The 23,708-nt window shown below is 36.4% G+C and overlaps 1 protein-coding gene across 5 annotated transcripts in view; it reads left to right on the plus strand.

Moving 5' to 3' along the window:
- Positions 1–23,708, plus strand: part of DOCK4 (dedicator of cytokinesis 4) — a 231,714-nt gene that overhangs the window by 164,320 nt on the left and 43,686 nt on the right. For all 5 annotated transcript variants that reach the window (XM_039571264.1, XM_039571266.1, XM_039571265.1 and 2 more), the window contains 6 exons: positions 1,593–1,727; positions 5,704–5,802; positions 12,636–12,730; positions 20,037–20,112; positions 21,657–21,757; positions 22,383–22,441. In XM_039571264.1, the coding sequence (XP_039427198.1) occupies positions 1,593–1,727; positions 5,704–5,802; positions 12,636–12,730; positions 20,037–20,112; positions 21,657–21,757; positions 22,383–22,441 (565 nt within the window). The remainder of the gene's footprint in view (positions 1–1,592; positions 1,728–5,703; positions 5,803–12,635; positions 12,731–20,036; positions 20,113–21,656; positions 21,758–22,382; positions 22,442–23,708) is intronic.

The raw sequence follows: 23,708 nt of genomic DNA on the forward strand, positions 1-23,708 counted from the left end.
CCTTTATGTGCTTCTTCAGTTCATACCACTATCAGCAATTCAAGTTGCTCCATCAATTATTTGATACGTATGTGGCTTGCACCTTTGGCACTGTAACATGTTCATTCCAGCTGCTCCTGGATTAGTGTAAAACCTCATCACAAGATAAAGTGATAAATACTAAAGCTGTGGTTTTGGACTTCAGAGAAAAGCTTACATGTCTGGTCTGAATTTCTGGAGATCTTCCATTTGGAGTTACCAAGCCAGAGATGTACACAATTACAAGTGGATATCTACATAAAACTCTCAGAATGTTCAGGATGTGCAGCTACTATTTTTAGTAGTCTTTGAGTAATTGAGACTGTTAACAACTTTGTATCTTTGACACGGTTTTTTGTACCAGTGCAGAATTTCAGTCCTTCCATTTTAATCAAGATAATTTAGAGATTGAGGGAACAAGTGCATTTGCAGTAAGGCAGCTTTGAAAATTAAGGCTGTTGGTCGTTCCAGAAATAGTTTGTAGTAGTAAAGAGAAGGGTCCTCATGATGGCTATGGTTCCTAAATACACTGTGTACTATCTGTTTTCATAAGTAGTCAAGTTAACAGTTCTTTGATGCTAGATGAAATGACAGAGAATGTGGCCTGACAGTAGATTCAACTTAAGTCCAAAAAGGAATTTTGAATTTTGTTACAAATCATATGCTTTAGGATGTCTAGGAAGCAAAATTTAAACAAAACAAAAAACTGAAAGCCCTCCTACACCTCAATGTCAGCAAAGTTGATCTATTTGTTTGTCAGTTGAGTTTTAGCTTGGTTGTGTGCATTTGAGTATGAAGTGTTTCTTTTTGCGAAAAACTGTCAAGTTAAATAATGGATAAAATTGCTCAGATTAAGATAGTGGCTTCTGATGCAGTTGAGACTTAAAACAGTGTTCAAGCAGGGAAAACGTGTTTCCATCTGAATTAAAAAGGAGAAATAACTACAACTTGACTTTATCAAGTGTTTTCATGCTGGTAACTGAGGTATTCATGGTCTGTTTTGGCAGTGAACACTTTGATTCCTTTGTACTGATGTTGTGTACAAGCAGTCGCAGGCTTACATAAATGACTAATTTGTTTGTGCTACTCAGCTGCTGGGATGCAGTGTAGCTGGTCCTTACTGATGAAGCAGGTCCTGAAGGTTGAGCACCATCTGCTTGTTTCTGGGGGTAGTTTCAAAGTGTAAGACAGGATTCTGCTTTTTGGAGTCTAAGCCTTTCTTGGCAATTTCCCCAGAAGATATATGGGTGTTACCTATAGAAATTTTGCCTGAAATTTGTACATTATTTACTGGTTTCTCCTAAACCTCAATTGAAAATAGAGCTATGCTAATGGGAGGAACACTTACATATTCAAAGTCATCCCTGTAACTGTCCTCTGTGATGTAGCTAATGCAAAACTGTTGGGAAAAAATGAAGAGAATTAAACAATATCTGAGTTAGAGAACAATCCTTGTTTCTTGAATGTAGCATTCATAGTGAAACTGTAATTTGTTTCTAAAACTACATCAAAGGAATTATGCCTGTGGTCATATTTCTTTTATAAAATCTCAAATATTTTATTTATTATTTAAGGAAAAATCAGTCCTGGAAGAAATTGATGTGATTGTAAACAGTCTGCTAGATATTCTATTAAGGACCATACTAGAGATCACCAGCCGACCACAACCATCAGGCTCTGCTATGCGCCTCCAGTTTCAAGATGTGACCGTAAGTTTCTTGCAATGAAATAGGTCACAGTTGTCTCTGGTTGGACTACTAGATTTGTGAATATGTTGTCTTTATATTGGAATTCACAGTGTTAAGAGTTTGTGCATAAAAGAGAGAATGACGAGGACAATGAAAACCTTTCTTGCATTCTACTCATTTTTAGTGGAAATAGTAATTTTTTTTTCAATAGGTTTATTTATAGATAGTGACAAAAAAAAAAACAAAGCAAAAAAACAAGCTCAAGAGATAACATTTCTTTTGAGACTTTCAGGTTAGTAATTGTTCCAGTATGTTCCTTTTGTTTGCAATACAGTAGCTTTCTGAAATGCTATTTAAGTTTGAATTCCTGAAAATAGAAGAGTATCAATCAATAACAGTTCCTAAAGTGCATAAATTTTTTCATGATGAAAGAACTCTAAAGATGCCTGCAGAACCTGTGATAACTTGTACTAATCTGGATTTATTACTTGAGAGGCTTTTTGTTGTTCTCTGGGCTGAGCATCTGAGCACATGAAGCTGAGCATACAAGATAGATTTAGAAGATTAGCCAATGATGTTTTGGTGAACCTGCTATAACAACTCACGGAAATTAGAAGGTTGAAATTCATGCATGTACAGAAATGTTGGTGATGAGCATTGATCAAATAAAATGAAGTGTTCTTTTGCTTTGTTTGCAGCAAGATACTCACTTTGCTTTTCAAGAGCAAATTCTTTCTAATATAGCCAGGGATGTGACCCCAATAAGATGTGAGGGGTTAGCATTTTGTGCAGAAAACATACTATGCTGAGTTATTTACCATCTCATTATACATTTGATTTATTAATTAATTTCCCAGTATTTACACTGTAACAGTTTTTGTTAATGAATAGATGGTTGCTTTTCAAACCAGAATTTCCTCTGTGATCAAACATTTCAAAAGCATTTAATAACTGCGGGGAAAAAAAGTGTCGTTGGGTTTTATTTGCTTGTTTTCTGTTTTCCTTTAGACCCGCAGAGCACAAACTGTATATGGAGTGTTTTATGGAGCTGACCAAGCTCTGTAATGAGATAACATCCTGCTTTAATCACTGCGATTCCACAGCAATATACATCTAGGAGTTTGGGGGGTTTATTTCTTTAAATTAAAAAATAACAAATGTGTGCTGTGTGGCATATCAGGCCACCACAAGAAAATCTAAGCTGAAGAAAGGGTGGTAGTGTTAGACTGCTAGTGTAGCAAAGCTCTGATCTTATTTGTTTCTTATGAGATAACCCCTTGCTTTCAGATGAAGTTTTCATTAAACACCATGACAGCCTAATTCTTTTGCACCATCAAAAAATGAGACTCTGAAAGTGCTTTCAAGTTACAAAATTTTCTTTTATGCATCAGAAAAGCCGTGTTATTGTCACTGCAGGCTCCCAAAGAATACTTAATGTGGAAGTGACTCACAGTACAGCATAAGGCAATTATATACATTTATGTAGAAATATCATGCAGTATGGGCTTCTGGCAGCACATGGAGCCAGATTCTTGGAACTATTTGTAGAGCACGTAAGATAAAGTACTCAATGTGAGTACAGCAGTAGAGTCTGTTCCAGTACGTTACCATTATTTCAAACTGCATGTGTCATAAAAAATTCTTTGTCAGATGTACCATGGGAGCACACTTAAAATAAATAAAGATAAAATTCTGTCATAGTTTCGAACAAGACATAGTCTTCCTTGTGGAAGTAGTCCCAAACCCATCTCAGTGTGTTCTCCTAGGCCCATGTGTCACTGTTTTTCTTCACAAAGAAACAGCATCAAGTCAGGCAGCACTGGGCTTTGTAGTGCCATGACTCTGCCATTTCTTTCATCTCTGTTAGCTTTGATACCTGGATACCATTAATTTTCAGTGAGCAGTCTTTTAGATGGTAACCTGCAAGGGTGCGATGCTTTAAACTGAGCGTGAAGAAGACATGGCTTCAGGGTGTCAGTGTTAGAGATGTTGCATTGACAAACACGGAATTTAATGCAGTGGTGAAATTTCTGCTTTAGTTTGTCACTGAATTAGACCTTTGGACTTCCTTAAGAAAAAAATGCATTTGCCTATAAGGAGTTGGCAGAAAGCAGTCCAATTAAAGTGAACTTCAATTGATTTCAGATCTTGAAAGTTCAGTCCCTCAGAACCTAAATGAACTGCAATTTAATTGAAAGCTCCATGTTTTTTAATAATTGTGCTCCTTAAATAAGACACAAAAAATTTACTTAAGGAATCTGCATAAGTGATTTTAGTATACTGCTTGGCTTGAATTTTGACCATGGAAATGGACCCTACATGTTTTTTATCAAGGTTATGTGTGTGGAATTTGCTTTTGTGCATGATTTGAAAGTTAATCTGTGGCCAACACTGGCAGAAATCCTACAACATACATATTTATATTGAGTTCAACAAATGAAGCTCAATGTGCATTGCTATTTTAAAAACCAGCCCGTATAGCTACCTACATTCAAATTAAAACCTCAAATTTAGAAGTCAGTTAACAATTATCCAAAGTTGATACTTTTATAACTCTAATCTGTCTGTCAAGTATACAGCTCTCTGTAAGAGGTTGTGATTTTTAATATACTACTATATAAGTTGAAAGAAATGTGGGAATATAGAAGAAAGGTGACTAAAAAGGACTGCTTAAAATACCTAGGCAGGAAAGGAATTTTGTCAGTCAAGCTAGCAGTTGAGTATATAGATATTTACAAGACAGCAGTTGTAACCTTTTTGTTTATGCCCAGACCATGAATATTGAGATTTTGTAGCCTTAGGATATTGTTTTGAGGTTGTGATTGTGTGTTTCTATGAATGCTATGTTCACTGTAAAACAAAGGGAGGTAATAAATTTAGAATCATTGCTTCGGTGTAGAATCTTATTATTATTATTTTATCACCATGTTGCCAGAGAAAGCCATCACCTCACACAAGATCAAGTGCACCAGGTATAATCACAAATTAATTAGGCCTTCCAATGTAAAATCCAGAACAGCCACTCCTGTGAAAACATACTTCTTCTTTTTAATCTTATCTTCTGTTTTTAGTGAAAGATGGAGAGAAATCTTCCCAAAATTAGACTTGGCGAACTAATAAAAGACCCCAAATTAAAGTACTTTTATCACCAGTCTCATTCTTCATTCCTGATACAGGCCAGAAATATATTTCCCATTTTTTAGCAAGCTTGTAAGATTTCAGAATTTTCATCACTGGGATGCAAACCAGACCTTTGACACTTTCCTGTCCTCATCCATTCTGCAGTCAGACCTGAGTGATATCATTCAGTATTTCTTTCCAGTCCAAAAGTGAGTAAGCAGACAGGAGAGGGTGAATGGGAGAACCCGTTGCTTCCTATAGCATCTTGGTTGTTTGACTGCTCACTGGAGGGTACCCAGTGCAGTTCTCTGCTCTTTCAATGAGAAATTCTTTTGTAAGCCCAAAGAAATTTCTGATCAAAACATTTTCAAAGTTTATTCAGTCCTACAAATGAGTTTTCTTTTTGAAAAATCTTGGTTTTTTGAGATGACAAAATGTTTTGAAAAATTCCCAGCTAACTCCATTAATTTATTCCCTGAAGGAAAACAATAGCATTCTTCCCAGAATTGTTGCAAAATATGTTTGTTTATATTTGTTTCAAAACTGAGTTGACTAAAGAGGTTGTAATTTTAGCAATCTAAGTAATTTGTTTGAAAACAGATACAAGGAGAACAAATCACAAATTAAAATTTTACTGGTTTAGCCCTGCTGGAATGTTTTAAAATAGGTTTTTCTAAGCAAGTAAACTCCATTTAGGGAAAAATATTTCCTTAAATGGGAAGGAAGTGCAATCAATGTATTTTCACAAAATGTGAAGCCTAATTGTAGATTAATTTCCCTTGCATTTGTTAGTTATTTTGAAGTGCTTATAATACAGCAATTTAAGCTCAAGTGCAGAAAACATTATAATATTTCTCCTCTTGGCTTATCTGAACAGGGGGAATTTGTCTCCTGTTTGTTGTCACTCTTGCGACAAATGACTGATAGACATTATCAACAGCTTCTTGATAGCTTCAACACAAAGGAAGATCTGAGGGTGAGTAACAGAATTCTGTTTCCACTTGTTTAGGCCTTTCTATTTCTCTTTTTGATTTATCCCCCTTTAAGAGATCTCTGTGCTTTGATGAATCACTTCAGTATTTAAATGCAATGTGTTTTACAGATTAGCTAGCTATTGCACAGCTTTTCTTGGGAACTCAGGTCCACTCTTACAGTGTGGCAAGGCTGTTACTGCTTCCAAAATGACAGCAGAGAGAATATGGATGGAGGGAACTATATAATTGCTTTAAAGTCATGAATTTAGCCTCCAAACCTGTTTTAAAGATGGTGCCAGTGTAAGGTTACACTGCTCTTGTTTGATTCTTACTGTCAGGCAGTTGGGGATTTTTACGTTTGGCTTATTATACTTGCTTATTTTTTTCATTCATTATATTATGTATGGCAATAGCAAACATGCAGCTTGAGAAATGTATAATCAACTAACTCTTCATTTTTCTTAGCTGTGCAGCACGTCCATTGGCAGGAGGATGTGTCAGACATATAATGTCTGCTCATTTAGATCATAGAAAAGAGTATCTGTGGAGCTCTTCTAAGCTGACTTCTATCAGTTTCATTAATTAAGTTACCGGGTTTGTGGAGATACAACATTTTTAATTCCTTTTTTGAGGAGGGACAGGATTAAATTTTTTTTTTTTAAGTTACTATTTCCTGCATAAATATATGCACCAAGATTTCCACTCTGCTGGACCCTGAAAAACTTACATAGTACCAAACTTGATCCACACAAAAAATCTAGAGTAATCATTTATGCACATTAGTCAGCCAGTAATCATGTCCTAATGTGATAATATATTTTAGATGTTACTCCTTAATTACCATTTGATAAACTTACATACTGCCCTGAAAAGAGGAGTCTAGTCATGGTGCAATTTCAGATTTACTTAAATTTCTGATAGCTGCTTAGAGCTGAAGAGAGCATACAATTTGTGAGTGCCTTTTCTTCGAGTGAGGTGGTCATTTAGAGCTTGACAGATAGAAAATGCTGCTAAGAAGTTATCATGAATCAAGAGCACTACCTAGGAGTTGTATAGGGTGAACAATTTTTATATGAGCAATACAGCGTCTGTTTTCACCTAGAATAGTTGCTATCCTTAGGCAAATTTTCATAAATATTGTGGAACCTAGGCATTTTTAGTGGAAATTTTCTCCCTTTTGTGTGAGTTCTGACCAGGTATTCCTAGAGGTTTCAGGCTTTATTTCTGTTTGATGTATCTGTGAAATACAGTGTTGAGTTTATTCAGACTTTTCTTCCTTCTAGAATATGAAAAATCTCTGGAATTAATGCTTGAATGGTGTTTGATTTGACACATTTAAATTCCCCCCACGCACATACCCTACTATTACGCAGAGACATATGGAAAGCAGCTGTAGCTGGTGCCATCAGCTATCAAAACAGAGGTCTTAAGAACTCAAGTCCAGAGTTTGTTATTTCCATTCAGATCTCATCAAATCAGCATCAGCTCCATCAGTGATTCAGTGGCAGTAGTCTGATCATCATTAATGCAGCATTCCTTCTCTTCTGAATCTTAAATAATACATTGTTTTTTCCTCCTCACTTGGAAATATCAAATATCACTGAGAGCAAGAGGGAAAGATGAGAGCTAGTGTGTGAGACTGACACTGCTGTTAATCATGAGGTGATTGTGTATGACTAGGCTATCTAAACCATCTTGCTTTGATTACCAAGTGTGGAATTTTCTTTGCTTTAACATATCTTAGGAAATGATACCAGTATGGATAAAAGAAAATTCAAGAGGTGTAAATATCAGTGATAAGACTTTTTTTCCCTGAGATGATTTAGAAGCTGAAATAGTAGCCTTAGTTAATCTAGTGGCTAGTTGGGATTGAAACTTCAGTGATAACTACCATCAGCTTACTGTATTTCTGACTCCTCATTTTGCCCCCAGTCAGTGGTAGCAAAGTCAGTTGGGTCTTCCTGAAGCCCCATTACGAGTTAGCAATCTGATAGGAGGTTTACAAGGGACTTACCTGAGTGTAACCTAGGCCTTTGAATTGCTTTGTGCTCTGCTTTTTTGTTTTAGCTACCTCTGGTTACAATTAACCATCTGTACTAAATGATTAGGCACTGATAACACATGACATTTCATCTTTCTTCCACACTAATTCTCAAGGTGGCTATGTCAGTACTCGCATGAATGTATGTTTGCACAGCATTTGTGATGCAGTTAATAAAAATACTCCCACCAAACCACTTCTCCAAACAAAAATTCACTCATGAGAGTGCTTGCAAAAAAGGAAAGAAGGTTTTGCAGTTTTTTTTTCATTTTTAGCAGTCCATACCAAACTTAACTAAAGGCTGTTTCCAGCTAGTTAAACAATGAAAAGCAAAATGGAGACTTTGAAGTAATGACATGTACACATTTCTATGACATGCATCTGAATGATGCCTTAAACAAGTGGTTGCTTATGCAAATATTCCCTCTATTTTGTAAATATATTTATCTTAAGTAATTGACATGGTGACTGTTTTGTCAGTTTTTTAAGAGAGGTTTTTTCCACTCAAAACAGAAGATAGGAAAAACATTTTATGTTCGAAAACATGTAAATGAAGTATAAAAGAACTGACAGGGGTTTCATGGCTGAGTGGTAGAACCCGGCACTATACTTCACTCACTTTTTGAAACCCTGACTTTAACAAGACAGTAATTTTGAATGCTTCCTTTTATCTTTCTGTATTATTTTAAAGGTGTGCTCTTTTTGCTTACCACAAAATGCTTTCTACTACTAATAAGTATCTTTTACAGCAATTTATAGAACAGAGGTACCTTTGTAGGTGGATATTTGCTGCTGTGAAAAAGCTCAAATATAATTTATGACAAAAGGTAACAGTGGAAGTTATAAATAGGAGATCAGTGGGAAAGTGAATGCAAAAAACAGTATATGTTAGCACAATGCAGCTTTGACTGCAGGAAGGCGGCTTCGATCAATATGTGTGGGGTTTTTAATTAATAGATTAAAAGAAGACATAACAAATAAGCACCTACCAGAAGGCCTAGTTTTTATTCATTTGCAGTGTACCTGACATAATGTGACAGAATAGAGATTTGATGAAGGAAATGATAATATTTCATAGGGTTGGGTGTAAACCTTACTAGTTCTGTCATCTGTCTCTTCCACCTCAAGGAGCCTGAGCAGGATACAGTGGCTGCCAAGCCCTGATACCAAGTGCAGGTTATTCCATTGTTCTCTAATGGCCCCTGGGACACAGGGTGAGGTCCATAGGCATGGGGAGTGTCTCTGGTGGAGAAGCTCAGTTCTAGCCACCATCCTTCCCCTGCTATTCGGGGACATCCACTGACATGTGGGACTTCTGAAAAGTCGGCTGGGGAAGAGGGGTGGTTCTAAAGCCACTCATTTAGGTGGCTTCTGATGTAGATTAAGAAAGCAGTGAAGCAAAGAAGATCTGGGAAAGGAGCTGGCCAAGGGATGGGTGAGTTGCCCAGGAAGTGACAGCTCACTGTGAAACCGTGCTCCTCCTTATTGGCATTTGGCACTCTGGCTGCTCTACAAAACCCTGATATCAAGTAGCCTGATAACCCTGGCAGCGTGAATCAAAGCAATGGAACATCAAGCAATTAGCTTCAAAGTGGTCGGTTGAACCAAATTAAAATGCTTTATAGATGTACCCCAAGAGGTCCAGTGAAGAGTCTGATCTGCTTTGCAGAGGATTTTACATTCATATTGAGAAATGTGCAAAGAAATTCCAAGTCAGTTTTTGGTTAAATAAATAGATGGTTTTCAGTCCTTCAGAAGGCTGTGCTTCTTCCTTAATCATAGTTAGAAAATTTCATCGGGCAAGTATTGCTGCTCAAAGAAAACCAAACTGTGATACTACATTATTTAATCACAGAATCACAGAATGGATTGGGTTGGAAGGAAGCTTAAAGATCAGGCAGGGATGCCTTCCACTTGACCATGTTCAGAGCTCCATCCAGACTGGCCTTGTGCACTTCCAGGGATGGGGCTTCTGCAACATCTGTGAGCAATCTGTCCCAGTGCCTTACTATCCTCACAGTAAAGACTTTTTTTCCTAATATTTAAGCTAAACTTACTCTCTTCCATTTGGAAGCCGTTCCCCCTTGTCCTGTCACCACACGCCCTTTTAAATAGTCTCTCTCCATCTTTCTTGCAGGTTCCCTTCAGATACTGGCAGGGCTTCAATTAGGTCACCCTGCAGCTTCCTCTTTTCCAGGCTGAACAATTCCAGTTCTTCCAGCCTTTCCTCACAGGAAAGGTCCTCCGTTCCTCTAACCACCTTGGTAGCCTCATTTGGACTCTCTCCACCAGGTCCCTGTCCTTCCTGTGATGGGGCCCCAGAGCTGGATGCAGCACTTCGGGTGGGGTCTCACCAGAGTGGAGCAGTGGGACAGAATCCCCTCCCTTGACCGGCTGGCCACGCTGCTTTTGATGCAGCCCAGGATACAATTGGCTTTCTGGGCTGGGAGGGCACTTTGCCTGCTCATGTCCAGCCTCTCATGCACCCCAAGTCCTTCTTGGCAGGGCCGCTCTGGATCTGTTCATCCGCCAGCCTGTATTGTTACAGGGGGTTGCCCTGACCCAGCTGCAGCACCTTGCACTTGGTCCTGTTGGAACCCATGACATTCCCACCAGGCCACTTCTTGAGCTTGTCCAGGTCCCTCTGGATGGCACCTCTTCCTTCAGGTGTGAAGTTAAGTGGTGTGAAATTAGTACTAAACCTTATAGTACTATCTAGTATTATCTTACAGATAGTACTAGACCTTATGCACACTAGGTAGGAATATTAAGAGATGGTATTTAGAGTATGTGAAAGGACAAAATTACTTCCTTTTTGTCTCTTAAGATAGAAGACATATGAGACATTAATTCTATCTGTACTTAACCAACCAAATGTTAGTTCACTTATACTGCCGGCTAAAATGTTTTTTAAATGTTAAAGTCTGTTACTAAATCTATGTTTTGCATCTAATATCACTATATTGATGACACGATTTTCTATTTTTTCTGTGAAAATTAGAAATAATTATCCTGGTATTAATGATTCAAAATTTAATGGCAGTGTCTACATTTCCTTTTTTTTAAAGTTTGCTTGGAATAAAAGATGTATTTGGATTCTAGCCTGAAATTACCCAAAGAAATGAAGTACATATGATCTTCCTTTCTGACTGTTATTCATGACTTTTGAAGAAGCTATCTCAAAGGCACTAAGTTTATACCTTACACAGCCCTTGGGTTTTAAATCTTCAAACCGCATGGTTTTGTGGTTTCCCAATAACAGCTATTTGGCCTCTTCAGCTCAGCAATCTGCTGGTTAAATCCCTAATGGCAGCAACAGTTATTGTGTCTGGACAACAGACAGGCTAAAAAGGGGATATGGAGGAATTTGGGACGTTGTTGTGAGGTGATATGCAGCAACATTCAAGGCACTGCAAGATTGTTGGGATTATGGCACAGAGCTGTGGGATTACTGCAGGGAAGGGAGGTAACCTCTACAAAATAAAAAGGCACTTAGGTACAAGGTGCAAAGCTATAGAAAAATGGCCTGGAATAAATGTGTTTCTCATAGAGACAGGTACTTGTTTATCTTGTAAAGCTGGTCACATGCATTCAAACAGTATGTTATCTGCAATGAGTACTGTTTATACTCTTTAATACAGATAATTTTTTGGCATCTTGCTCAGAAAACAGGTTGTCTCTTTTATGTAATCTTCCCTGGTGGGTGGGTGTGGGGATCTCATCTGCCTTATCCAATGCCTGTATTCGTCCCCCTTTACAGTGATTCTCTGATGAAAGACATCTGTTGTGCAATGCCTGTCATCTATACTTTGATAAATGCACTTGAGAATATATTTTGGTGTTCAGAATTATTTGTATCTTCATCTCATCCGTGTTTTGGGGTAACTCTCTACAAGTGATGTGGGCAGAATGAATACCAAACATTTCAAGGTCAGGTACTGCACTGATTCTGTTAGATGTGTTTATATCACTTGCTTCATGCTCTTCATGTTGTCAAAAGCTCAATTTTCATACTAAAAGAATACTGGCAGTACTATGCATAATCAAGATGGTCCCTTGTTAGTTTTATTTGTGAAAAGGAAAACTGAAAAAAAAACGTGGTGAGAGGAATAGATTACTTATTTATTAGGGAGTTAAATGACATAGGAGATGGTAATGCTAAAAGCTTTCAGGCAGTGCTTTCTACATTCAAGGTAGCTCACAGGTGTTGACTGCTTTTCTAGATCGAGCAAACGAGGCAGAATGGTTAAGTGACCTGCACACACCCAGCCAGTTGCACTACCAGTTATGGGGCCTGGGCATCTCTATTGGAGTCACTGGTCTCTCTCAACTCAGTGATAAAATTGTCCTTACATTCTCTCTCTATCCCACCAAATAATGCCACTTTTAGAATAAATCTCGAAAGTGATGAAAGCCTGGCATGATTAAGGAGATATTCTGAACTCTCTGGTGTTTGTAAAGTGCTTTTTTGATTTGCAAATTGTTCTCGACGTTGCATTTGTGGAAGTGTATGGGTGGAAACCAAATGCATCTTTGACATTTCTTTTATGCATTGCTGTCATTCAAATGGCACATTATATTATTTTCGTCATTTTAAGAAGAAAGGATTAAATGACTATTTGAAAATTCTTGGGAAGTAATAAAAAAAAGCATTCAGAGGTGTATCTATGGTGAAAATAAGTGCAGTTCTGTTATTTCTATAATGATTTTCTTCTCTCTGATTAAAACATTTTTAAAGCTCACTGCTCTTTTTAAAGCAGCAATGACATATGACTACTTCTTTTCTTTCCAAAGGATTTCCTGCTGCAGATTTTCACAGTATTTCGGATACTAATACGACCAGAGATGTTTCCAAAAGACTGGACAGTGATGCGTTTGGTTGCAAACAAGTAAGGTATTTTTAATGTTATTAAAAAGTACGGGTAGTATGCACAGAGCACAATAAAAATAAATTTATATGATGTATATAATAAAAATTCAATATATTTTTTATAATGCTGGCTGCAGTTCTTTTTTTAATTTCAGATTTCAAATTTCTGGACTTCTTTTATACTACAAATTTATAATATAATCTATACCTCTTTCTGTTTTGAATTTTAGTAAGCACATATAACTGGAAACTCAGAAACACTTTTACAGAATAAAGCTGCCAAGCATCAACGGCTTTGTTTTCCAAGTAACAAATGACAGGTCTTCCAGGAACTTCTTTTCAAATCTGTTCCTTGAAATTCCGAGTTGGTAAAGATCTGTTTGCTCTCCAGAAGAAATTATCAGCTGTAATATTGTTAACGATGTTTTTACATGTTTGTTCATTTAGTGTTGGTCAGAAAAATCACAAATTAAAAATCACAAATCAGGAAATGAGGCACAGCACAGGCAGCAGTCATGTAAGGCTCTAAGCAGTGCTTAGTGAGATTTTCAGATGAAACCTGCCCATCAGCCATTCTTTCTCTGCTCAGGCCTTATTTTTAAAGAAACAGGTTCCCAGCATTTCTAAGAAGTAATTATGACAGGTCTGAAACTATTAAGTTTTATTTCACCACATTTATCACCACCTATCCCTTTTGTAGTCTTGGCTTTAGGTCAGATAAAGCAGCTGAACGATCAGCACAGTTACACAAAAGCAGAGCAGGGGCATTGTGTTGGGCAGACCTAGGAATCCAGAATGTAGGATCGGCTTAAAATTTCATGATACGTATTGCAATGCCTGATTAAAATTCAGTTTTAGTCTGCATTGTGCCTGCTGGCTTCAAGGAGAATTTAAATTTGTGGTGCTGTAGCAATTGTGCTAGTAGCAATATTATTGGTACAATTAAAATTGACAACACTTGTATGTATGATCTGTATTTGTTGTGTGTGTGTGGATATGCAAGCATAATAGTATTTGCTCAAGCTTTGTCATGACTTGAAAAAATTAACATTTTTGTTAATTTTTATTACCTCAGTGTTGCTAATCTTGCCAAGCTTGAATTCCAGAAAAAAAAGTTACTAATTAAAGAATGGATAGGATCATTTGTTTCTGTTATGATATTAAATAAGGTATGGCTGATACCAGCCTGTATCTGGTAATCATGCTTAAGAAATAAACTGAAACACAAGAAAGAGGGAAAAAGACATAAGAACTTTTAGACAAAATAGATAGTCTAAGAAATTGTTATATATTCCAGTAACAGCTGGCTTGGCAGATGGCTTTGCAACAGCTGACACGTACAGAACTGAGGTTTAGGAGCGACCTTGGCATGTGTTACATGGCTGGTGATGTTCAGATGATACGAAGTTCTGCAAAAGGAGCACTTTTCTTCACCAGTATTTTAGTAACCATCACACATCTCCCTTTATTAATCCACGTCATTTGTTTCTGATCATCTAGGAGGTGAGTCTATGCCCAGTTCTGTCAGGCAAAGAAGTTAGGCGGAAGCTGACAATAACTGCTGGTGGGAACTGGCCACAAGGAGCTCGTCAGACCACCTAACTGATCCTGATAGCACACAATTGCATAAGCACTTCTGCCAGCAAGTGGGATTGTAAGCACATCTTTACCAATTCAGCTTTCAATAATTGCTTGGCTAGGAATTTGTTCCAATGTGGAGGAAGTGCTAGTTTGCTATGAAATAGGGGGTTGACCAGGTGTGCTTAAATGTGTGGTGAAAGCTGAAGCCTCATTATTCCTACATTCCTATTCTGTTCCTTTTTGAGGCAGCAGAAAGGAAAATCCACTTCTGTTCTCTCCTCAGCTGCAGAGAAATAGTTTTTCCAGAGCTGCTTCTGAATGGGAGCTTCTTCCTTTGCCTCATGTCCCTCACTGCAATGGCAGTGGCTGCCTTCCTTTAGCTTCCTCAAGGTGTTCAAAAGCACAATCAGAGTTTTAGCTTTGCTAGAATTGTTCCAGCCCAAAATCTTGAAATGCAAAGGAAAGAGCCTAGAGGCAGGATGTGAAATTAGGGCACTGCCTGCCCCACAGATAGAAGTAAGCTGTTCTTCCTGAGCTTCAGTTGATCAGCCAGAGCACTTCCAGGGATCTGAGACTCTTCAGAACTGAAGGCAAAACTTCTTGAGCGCTCTGCTCTATTCATGTCTAAAAGAAAGAGCCAGAAAGTCTAGCCCATCTTTTTAAGAGCAGAATTAAGTGATCCAATAACAGTCTGGGTCATTTCTAACTTCTGCTTCCCAGGAATAAAACAAGTGCCATATTTCCTGTGTCCGACAGCTGCCCTCTCACCTGTCTGGCCTTTTACTCGAGAGACTGCAGCTCACCTGAAGGTGGTGTGTGTGTCATGGGAGCTTCACCCATCGCTGCAGTCAATCAACAGCAGCACTGGTTTTCTCTCCCTGTCCCTAGAGTGATATAAAAATTCAAACTGTCTGGTAATTACAGGAAGAGAGATTTAGCCTGTCTGAGCTTAGGGAAGAAATAAGTCTTAGCAAGGATATAATCAAGTAATAAGCTTTTCCTGGGAGAAAATACATTTTTCCTCTTACTTATGTATGCAGAACTACAATTACCTGAAATATTTCTAAGTCTTGAATGCCATAATTCTTACAATATACAACATTTACATATAAAAATATCGCTGCCCCCTGCCTCATTGTGGTTTTTTTTTTTTCTTTCTAGTTGCAGTGTTTTCAGTAATTATGTAGCATCTGATACTTGGATTCTGTCTGGGAAATTAAAAAAACCCACCAAAACTGAAGATACTATGAGCTCAAGAAGGGAAATCTCTAACTATCCAGAAACTAAGATGTTTCATGATGACACATGTAGGATCTATAGTTCTGAATGTTCATATGCCCAACGTGTGAAAGTATTAACAGCTAGCATTAAGTGCCAATTGACTTCTAAAATTTGAGAAATAAAGTATCATTTAAAAAGGGCAAACTTAGGACTAAAGCAGAGAAATAGATTTTTTGAATTGTATTCTGTAATGGGAGGAGAACATGCAAAAACATCCTTAGCTTCTAAGGGTTGAGCAATGAGACAAAAAACTAAAGCTTCATAACCATGTAACATCTGTCATGAGCTAATCAGCATGTATGCAGGAAAGCAAAATAATTACTAACGGTCATTTAATATTTCTAACATGGATGTTACTACTGAGTTACAAATATGGCTTTATGTATACTATGGAAAATATTATTTTAATTTCTTTCATTCTGGGAGGAGACTTTCTTTCTACATCAACTAGGTAATATCTAGCTTCTATTTGTAACTGCAGAGGAGCACCACATAATATAGGAAGATGTCTGAATCAGTTGCCTAGTGCCAGAGAGAAATACTAAATTTTATAGCAAAATATGACTTACTAAAACTGAAGCTTCTGGAGAAGACCTTGACAGTCTCAACTGGAAATCACTGTGTAATGGTCACTGGCTTCAGTTACCTTAAGGTTAGGAAAAGAATGACTTGTCTAATACTTTAATTGCCTGGCATCTTTTGAGAGCAGTTAATAGACTCAGCTGAACTTCATGTTATTAACAGTTGAGGAGGGACTTAGAGAGCAAAGGAGTTTCAATTACTTGCTGAGCAAATGTTTGATATTCATAACATACTATGCTTATGTTTATGTATTATTGAACAAAGAACTAATTTTCTGCTGCTCTTGGTATGCAAAAAGCTTTAATTTTCAAGATCTCTGTGTAATTAACTGTGCAAATCCTTTCAGCATTTTGCTTAATGGTAGAGATGCTAGGTCATACAATCCTCAATTTGAATATTAGAAGCACACAAAATAGGTGTATGAATAGTATTATTTATAGTAAAATAATTGATCTGTTTACATAAGGTTTACATAATATGTTGCTTACACTGAAATTTCAAACATATCTACTGACAGTTGGGCATAAGGGCTTTAAGTTGACAATCCTTTTGGTTATCAAATTCAGTAATGGCTGAAATACATTATTATTATTATTACTATTATTATTACTATAAAAGTAACTCAAATGGAATACACAGTAAGGGAAGACATCAAATCAGCATTAGGGTCATCATTATGACTGCTCTGAAGAATCCTGTTAGCTCCCATGGTGTAGGAGTCTGAGACTCCTACAATGAACAAAAATTCTTGCTTTTATGTAATACATAGTGTTGCTAACAACATTTTTGCTTTTATGTAATACAGAATGTTGCTAGCAACTGAACCTGGCATTCAGTCCTTCACAAAAAGCATAGATACACATAGGCACGCGTGAGTAAATAAGCTCATAAACATAACAGTAGAAGCATAACATATACGCGATTCAAGGTTTATTTCATTTATTTGTGAACTGTGAAAGACATTTTTGTTCAAATACCTCTGTGTTTGGGAATATTTCGCTCTGAAATAGCAAAGGATGGAATGAGAAGCTATTGTTATACATTCATCCTATATAAGCATGGAAAAGGAAAGCTTTCATTTTCTACCACTGGCTGCCCAGGCAAAAGCCAAGCTGCCAGAGCACAGCCCAGGCAGTAAACAGTTGTTGAACTTCTGGATTTTTCAAATAGCTTATTGCAGAAAGGTTTGCTCTGAAAATTTGATGGAAAAGCCACTCCCAACAACAATGGCCTTACCAGACATTGGGCTAGCATCCTTTGTATGGGTCCAGCATAACTTAGTAGCTACAAGCAGATGTTTTTGTCCTGTAAAACCAGCATTCTGAACAAATATGTGGCAGGTGGTAAGAGAAAGAAAAGCAAGTGTTGTCACAAACTCAGTTTATAGTTTGATACTCAGATGGATTTCAGATGAATGTTGTTGTTGTTGTTGTTGTTTGGAAATTGCTGGCTGGGAATCAACTTGGAATGTGAGTACTGTACCAGATCAGGCAGCTGTCTTCTGGCTGCTGCCTCTGTTTTGTGCATTTTTTCTTTTTTTATATATAAGCATCCCCAACCTTAGCTTGTTTTCTGTTCTACCTGATTTTAGATTCAGAATAACAGATTGTGGGTCAAAAACAATGTCTTCAACCTTATGTGTTGCATCTGGTGGTTTGAGGTTTCTTTATCTACAACATAGATCTCATGTTAGAGACCCACATTTTATCAACTAATCCATATCATATCTTTTGCTTGCCAAATAAATAAAACCTGAGCTAAATTTCTTATAGGAAGAAATACTTGCATTGCAATTATTCTGTTATGTCAGGAAAAATCTTCAAAAAATATTCTAAAAATTGCATTTAAGATGTCTACTTTATACACCTCCTCATAAGAATTGAAGCAGATCTTTCTGTTCAGTTTCACCTGCCATGGAAGGAATGTAGCAAGAAAGGAATTGTCCCAGACATAAATAGAACTATGTAATGTAAACTTGGCAGTATGGTTACAGATCTTGTGGAATTTTCTCTTGAGTAAAGTTTTTCAGGGATTTATTACTTTGGACTTACGTGGAAATTTTACAAAGCAATAATTCTGATGAACTGACTTATTCTATCAGAATGTCTTCCTGAAATATACAAACTGTTTCCATTTTGTGAAGCATATGGGCTTTAAATTAAATCATGCGCAACAACAAGAATGAAGGGGCTCTGTTCTTATCCATGCCTCGATTATTAACTTTGCTTGTACTGCATTTTGCTAACGTTTCACTTTGTGTTCCATGCTGCAAAGTGAGTGCTGTACACAGGCTGTAACTCTCCATTGGTGAAAAAGTGGGATTAACTTCGAGATGAGTGCCAAGCATGGAACACTACTTGGATAGAAAAGTTACAGAGTAATTGTTGAGAAAATAATATGTATGAAAAGGACACTTGAACAATGGAATAGGAATAAATGAAACATGAGACTCAAGCACTGTTCTAAAAACAGTCTCAAATGGCTGTTGCAGGTGTTCAGGCACATCAAACAAGAAGGTAAAGTTTGGCAGGGACAGTAATTTTAAAAGTAGAAGGATGGAAGCAAACATTTGAACTACTATTATGTTAAATTATACATAGCCATTTTTTTTTTTATAAATGTGAAAACTGTCAAAAGTGGCAGAAGAAAAATATAGTTTATCTCCTAGGTGGGTTGGCTAACATTTAATTCTCCAGTGTTATACAAATGAAAAATATTATAACCTTGAAGTATATATATTGCTGTTATTATACTTGACCATTTTTTTTGTCGTGAATGCATTGCAAAAAATAGTAAAAAAAATGAAGTCCAATGTATAGAAAGGGAAACAAATTTTAGCAATGTAACAGCATGCAGGTCAAGAACTATGTTCAAAGAAGAACTAAATGTATTAATAATAGACAGATGGTAATTAAATTAAATGTGTAGATATAACCTTTTTCTCAGAAGATCTTTAAACAGTTGATTGTTGTAAAATACATAACAGCAAAAAGATCATTCTGTGTTTATCTTTTTTCTTCTCCGTAAGTATTCACTTCTGACCATTTTCAAAAAGAATTTAATGCTTTATATGGATTTTCAGTTTGACTAAATATGTTGGCAGACAAGAGTGCTGCAGAGGTTAGTGTAAGGTTTGAATCATTGAAATTAGTGTATTTAAATAATCTCAAAGAATATTCTATTTCTGTTGATTACCGAAGTTGGTTGCTGCAATAAACAAAGCCATCATTGACCTTTGGTGACAACTACTGTGAAAGGATCTTGGTCATATATATTTATTTAAGATAGATTATTACAATTCAGGCAGCTGTAAATGTAGGGTAATATATGAGTATTTACAACATACAGCATAAGGATCTTTAGAAGCAGATCCTTCTCTCAGAGCTCATGCAGTTCTGCATTTATCTGTTGTCGTTAAAAAGACTTTTTGTCCATAGAGGTGTCAATGTTGAATATTGGTATTTACTAGATATTTTATATTTGCAATCTATATGCACATACTTTCAGTACCAAGAAAGCTGAAAACGAATTGTACAACTGTGTGTATTAATGCTATTAAGACAAGGTGTGTAATAAATCTGATGTCATAATTATTTGCAGAACAAAGTTTATGATTGGTCTTGACCAATTATATTCTTCTATATAGAATCTCTGTTTTCAGTGCACATTCTTACAGCACACCTTATTTATCTCAATGTGCATGTTTTCTGTCAATAGGTGCAGGTAAGTCAGGCATTTATATGATTTGTTGAAAATGTAGTATTTAGTGCCACTAGACATGCTACATCTGTTTCTTCACTGGAAAATTCTCTGGCTTTGATTCTTAAATATGAATTTCCACTTAATGAGAACTCCTGTCTTTTTCATTCTTTTCTTCCCAGTGTGATCATTACTACAGTCTTGTACCTTTCGGATGCCCTTCGTAAAAACTTCTTAAATGAAAACTTTGATTACAAGGTAGAGTAAATTATAGATGCAATAGCTGCTACATCATCCTGTGTCTTGGTGGTTCTTAAACTTAGTTCCAGCATCTAAACAGCTAGAACATGTACTAAATCAGTAATTTCAAACACTCAGAGATGTTTTTTCTTAAATGCAGAACTATCCTAAAAATGACTGCTGTGAGGTTTTTTTAATTTCATCTTTTTTTTCATTTTGTTATTTGAGCCTCTTTGTTAGACTACTTATTTAGGATTTTTGCATAGCAATTTTTTGGATCAGAAAAGCTAATGAAATTATTTAGCTATTATTTTTTTGTTATCACAGAAAGAAAAAAGTATTTCATGTTTTTAATCAATGCAAATTTATATAAAATGCAGGTTTATATTTTTGTAATTTCTCTCAAGACCAATTAACATGCTGCATAATTAAAATTATAAAATTATGACACTTCATGGTGAATGTAGTTAAAGTTGTTAGTGGGTACCTCATATAGTGAGATACTGCATTTATGATAAACTGTGAATTACAGATTATGCTTTTAGGATTAGAACATCTAGGAATGTGTCTGAAAAGACACATTTCCATGGAAACAAACCTGAATGAATATTCTGCCCAACCAAGAGATGTTAGTCCAACTACTGCATCATGAAAAGTGCAGAATTTCCTTCCTAGAGAAGACAGTGAGCTCCTGTTGACTTCCAGCAGGGTTGTGGATGCTTCTCTGAAAATTCAGACTTCTGTTAGATAGATGGGCAGGAATGCAGATTTATCTACTCAACTGAACATGAGGAAGCCTATTCTTTATGAATTTCTGTAAGTTCAGGCTTAAACTGATAAAAGAATTGCCTATAGAACAAGGCCTCTATGTTCCTTAAACTTGAGTAGCAATGTTATTGCTGTCCTGCTGAACTGCAGGGTCTGGTATAGGGCTCCCTCTACACTTCTTGTGATGGAATTGGGTTGTTAATTGGGTTGTTAAAATAATTAGTATTTTATCTTTAATTTTATCTCTAAGTCTTAGAAGTAGAATATTCAACATCTAATTCATAAAGCATGAGCACAAAACATCTGTATATTTGCAATATCTTAACAAAACCTGGCTTTGGTTTTTGTCCAGTGAAGGCTGCAGCAAGTGAGACTTGCAAATACTATTATAAAGTGTGATGGACAGAGAATATCAATCTTGTTATGTGATAGCTTTTGAGGTGTCAGAATTTTTTGGGGTTTGGACTTGAAGTGCGGTTTTCTATTTAAATATACCCCAAAGAAAGTTTCCAAAAGTAAGGTTTTCTGATTTGGAGGGATGAAAAAACCAAATCTGTAACTTTGAAACTTTTAAATTTAGAGATGTAGGATATGTAAATAGATGTATTTTTGCTGAACATTTTGGAGTTGGTGAAAAGTATATTTTGGGTCAAAGAAATTTAGTCAAAAGCAGTTTGAGTAATTTTTTAGTTGAGACTGAAACAAGGGCTGTGATTTGAAATTTTGCATCTTGAGTGGTCATAAATTGTGGTACTGAGAAAATGAAATAACCACATACCATATTCTTATTGTAGATATGGGATTCCTACTTTTTTCTTGCTGTAATTTTTATAAACCAGTTATGTCTGCAACTGGAGATGTTCACACCTTCCAAGAAGAAAAAGGTTTTAGAAAAGTAAGTATTGCTATCAGCTCATAGAAAACTAACAGATTTAAAATTTCTCAAGATGCTAGACATTGGAGGTTGCAAGAGGGCCCACTGAAAGAAAAATGTATCAGTATGTCCACTGACTAGAACAAGAGTTGGTTCTGGCCCTTGGTACAGGTCTTCAGAGCCAATAGCCTTCATGTGAGTGCCTCAAGTGGTTCAGACACGGGGAGAGAAACAGCCACTCATTGCCGGAGAATGCGTGAGCCAACTCACACTTGTTCAGGTGTTTCTGCCGGGCACTGCACTATTGTCTGTATGAATTAATTGTATTTCTTTAAGTTAGAACAAAACTATTTGTTCTCAGAGGGCGAACTGGAGCATGTTACGGCAAAAAATAGGTTTTACTTCACAGCTGTGTTACTGACGTGTAGCATTTTGGCAATATTTTGAATAAACCTGGGTTTAGGAATCCTGTTTTAGCTGGGTACGATTGAAAGAGTAAAAACCTGGAAGAAACCAGCACTTTCAAAGTTGTTTTTTGTGGACTACAAATGAGACATTTCATTTAATAATGTCACAGAATAGCATATGAACTTGATTTTCTTAAATTATCTTTCATTTTTTTGCTTTATTTTTTAATACACTGCAGATATGGTGACATGCGGGTAACAATGGGATGTGAAATCTTCAGTATGTGGCAAAATTTAGGTAAGTGATTAAACACATCATCAGTAACTCATAAAATGAAAGCAAATTATTAGTTCTTCAGCTATTATATATACTTCCCAGGGATAGAGGAGTTGTTGATAATTACGTTCAAGGTATGAAATCTTGATTCAAGTTTAGGAAAAAGTTTGTCATCTGTAGTTTCTTCTTTATAGCTAAACTCAGTTTTCTAAGCCTTGATACTGTATCTGACCTATTCCTATTTCTTCACAGACAACTGAGAGAATACTATCAGAGAAAATGAAGAAAGAAAGTACTACTCTTTTTGGGCAGAATTATTATGCCTTGAAATATACTCATGTTCTTATTTTTAGTCATGTTGTCAAATAGTTTAAGGACAAGGCATGTCTTAATTCTGAAGCTCTCCTGAGATGCTGGGTTTGCATCAAGTCTTCTCTGAAGTCTTATTTGCACTAAAATATAAAGGCATAAACAAGTCAGTGACTAATGTATAAACAACACATTGGTCAACAAGGAAAAAATACATGCTTGAATATTAACTTAGGAACACATTTATATTTTTAACTGTGCAAACTGAAAGTATGAGTGTCAGAGAAATGCAGTTAAATGTTGTGTGGGAAAAAAATAAAAAGTGAGTAGAAGATTTGGACACTACGTTTGTCATCTTTGTATTTCAGTTATTCAATATTTACTTCATCAGAAGGCTTATTTAAGATACAGGAACAATCATCAGATGATGAGATTTCTGTTGATGAGATTTCTGAGATACTGTCATTTCAGTTCTATCACTCTTTTCCCCAGCAAGATGTGAAGTTGCAAAAAACTGTCTTTCAGATCAGCCTGTACTAAAGAGAGACATGTTCAAAATAAGAAATATTTTCTTACTAATATCTTGTTAATGTCTGATAAGTAGCATATTTTACTTATTTACAATATTTAGTATTGCTTCACTCACTAAGACATCCCTCTAAATTACGTGGCTACATTATGGGTATTTCAAAACTGGTATGTCAAGGATCCACTCCCAGGACCCATCTCCTTCCTGCACGCACACCTTAGTGTGCATCACTGCCCCACGCATGTTGTTTTCTGCTGAATGGAAACCTGGGATGCAGGCAAGTGATGCCTTTCAGTAGGGGTGAGTTTCGCTGGACACAATATGGATCTTATCTTGTAATGTGTCCAATTAAATACTATAGTCAGGATATTTATTTTAATTGGTGTTATGCTAGTCAGCATTTTACAATTCTTGTAGCAGTAAGAGTTGTCGTAAGCCTTGATTCTTGTA

The sequence above is a fragment of the Corvus cornix genome, chromosome 1A (genome assembly GCF_000738735.6).
Source record: "Corvus cornix cornix isolate S_Up_H32 chromosome 1A, ASM73873v5, whole genome shotgun sequence".
Classification (NCBI taxonomy): domain Eukaryota; kingdom Metazoa; phylum Chordata; class Aves; order Passeriformes; family Corvidae; genus Corvus; species Corvus cornix.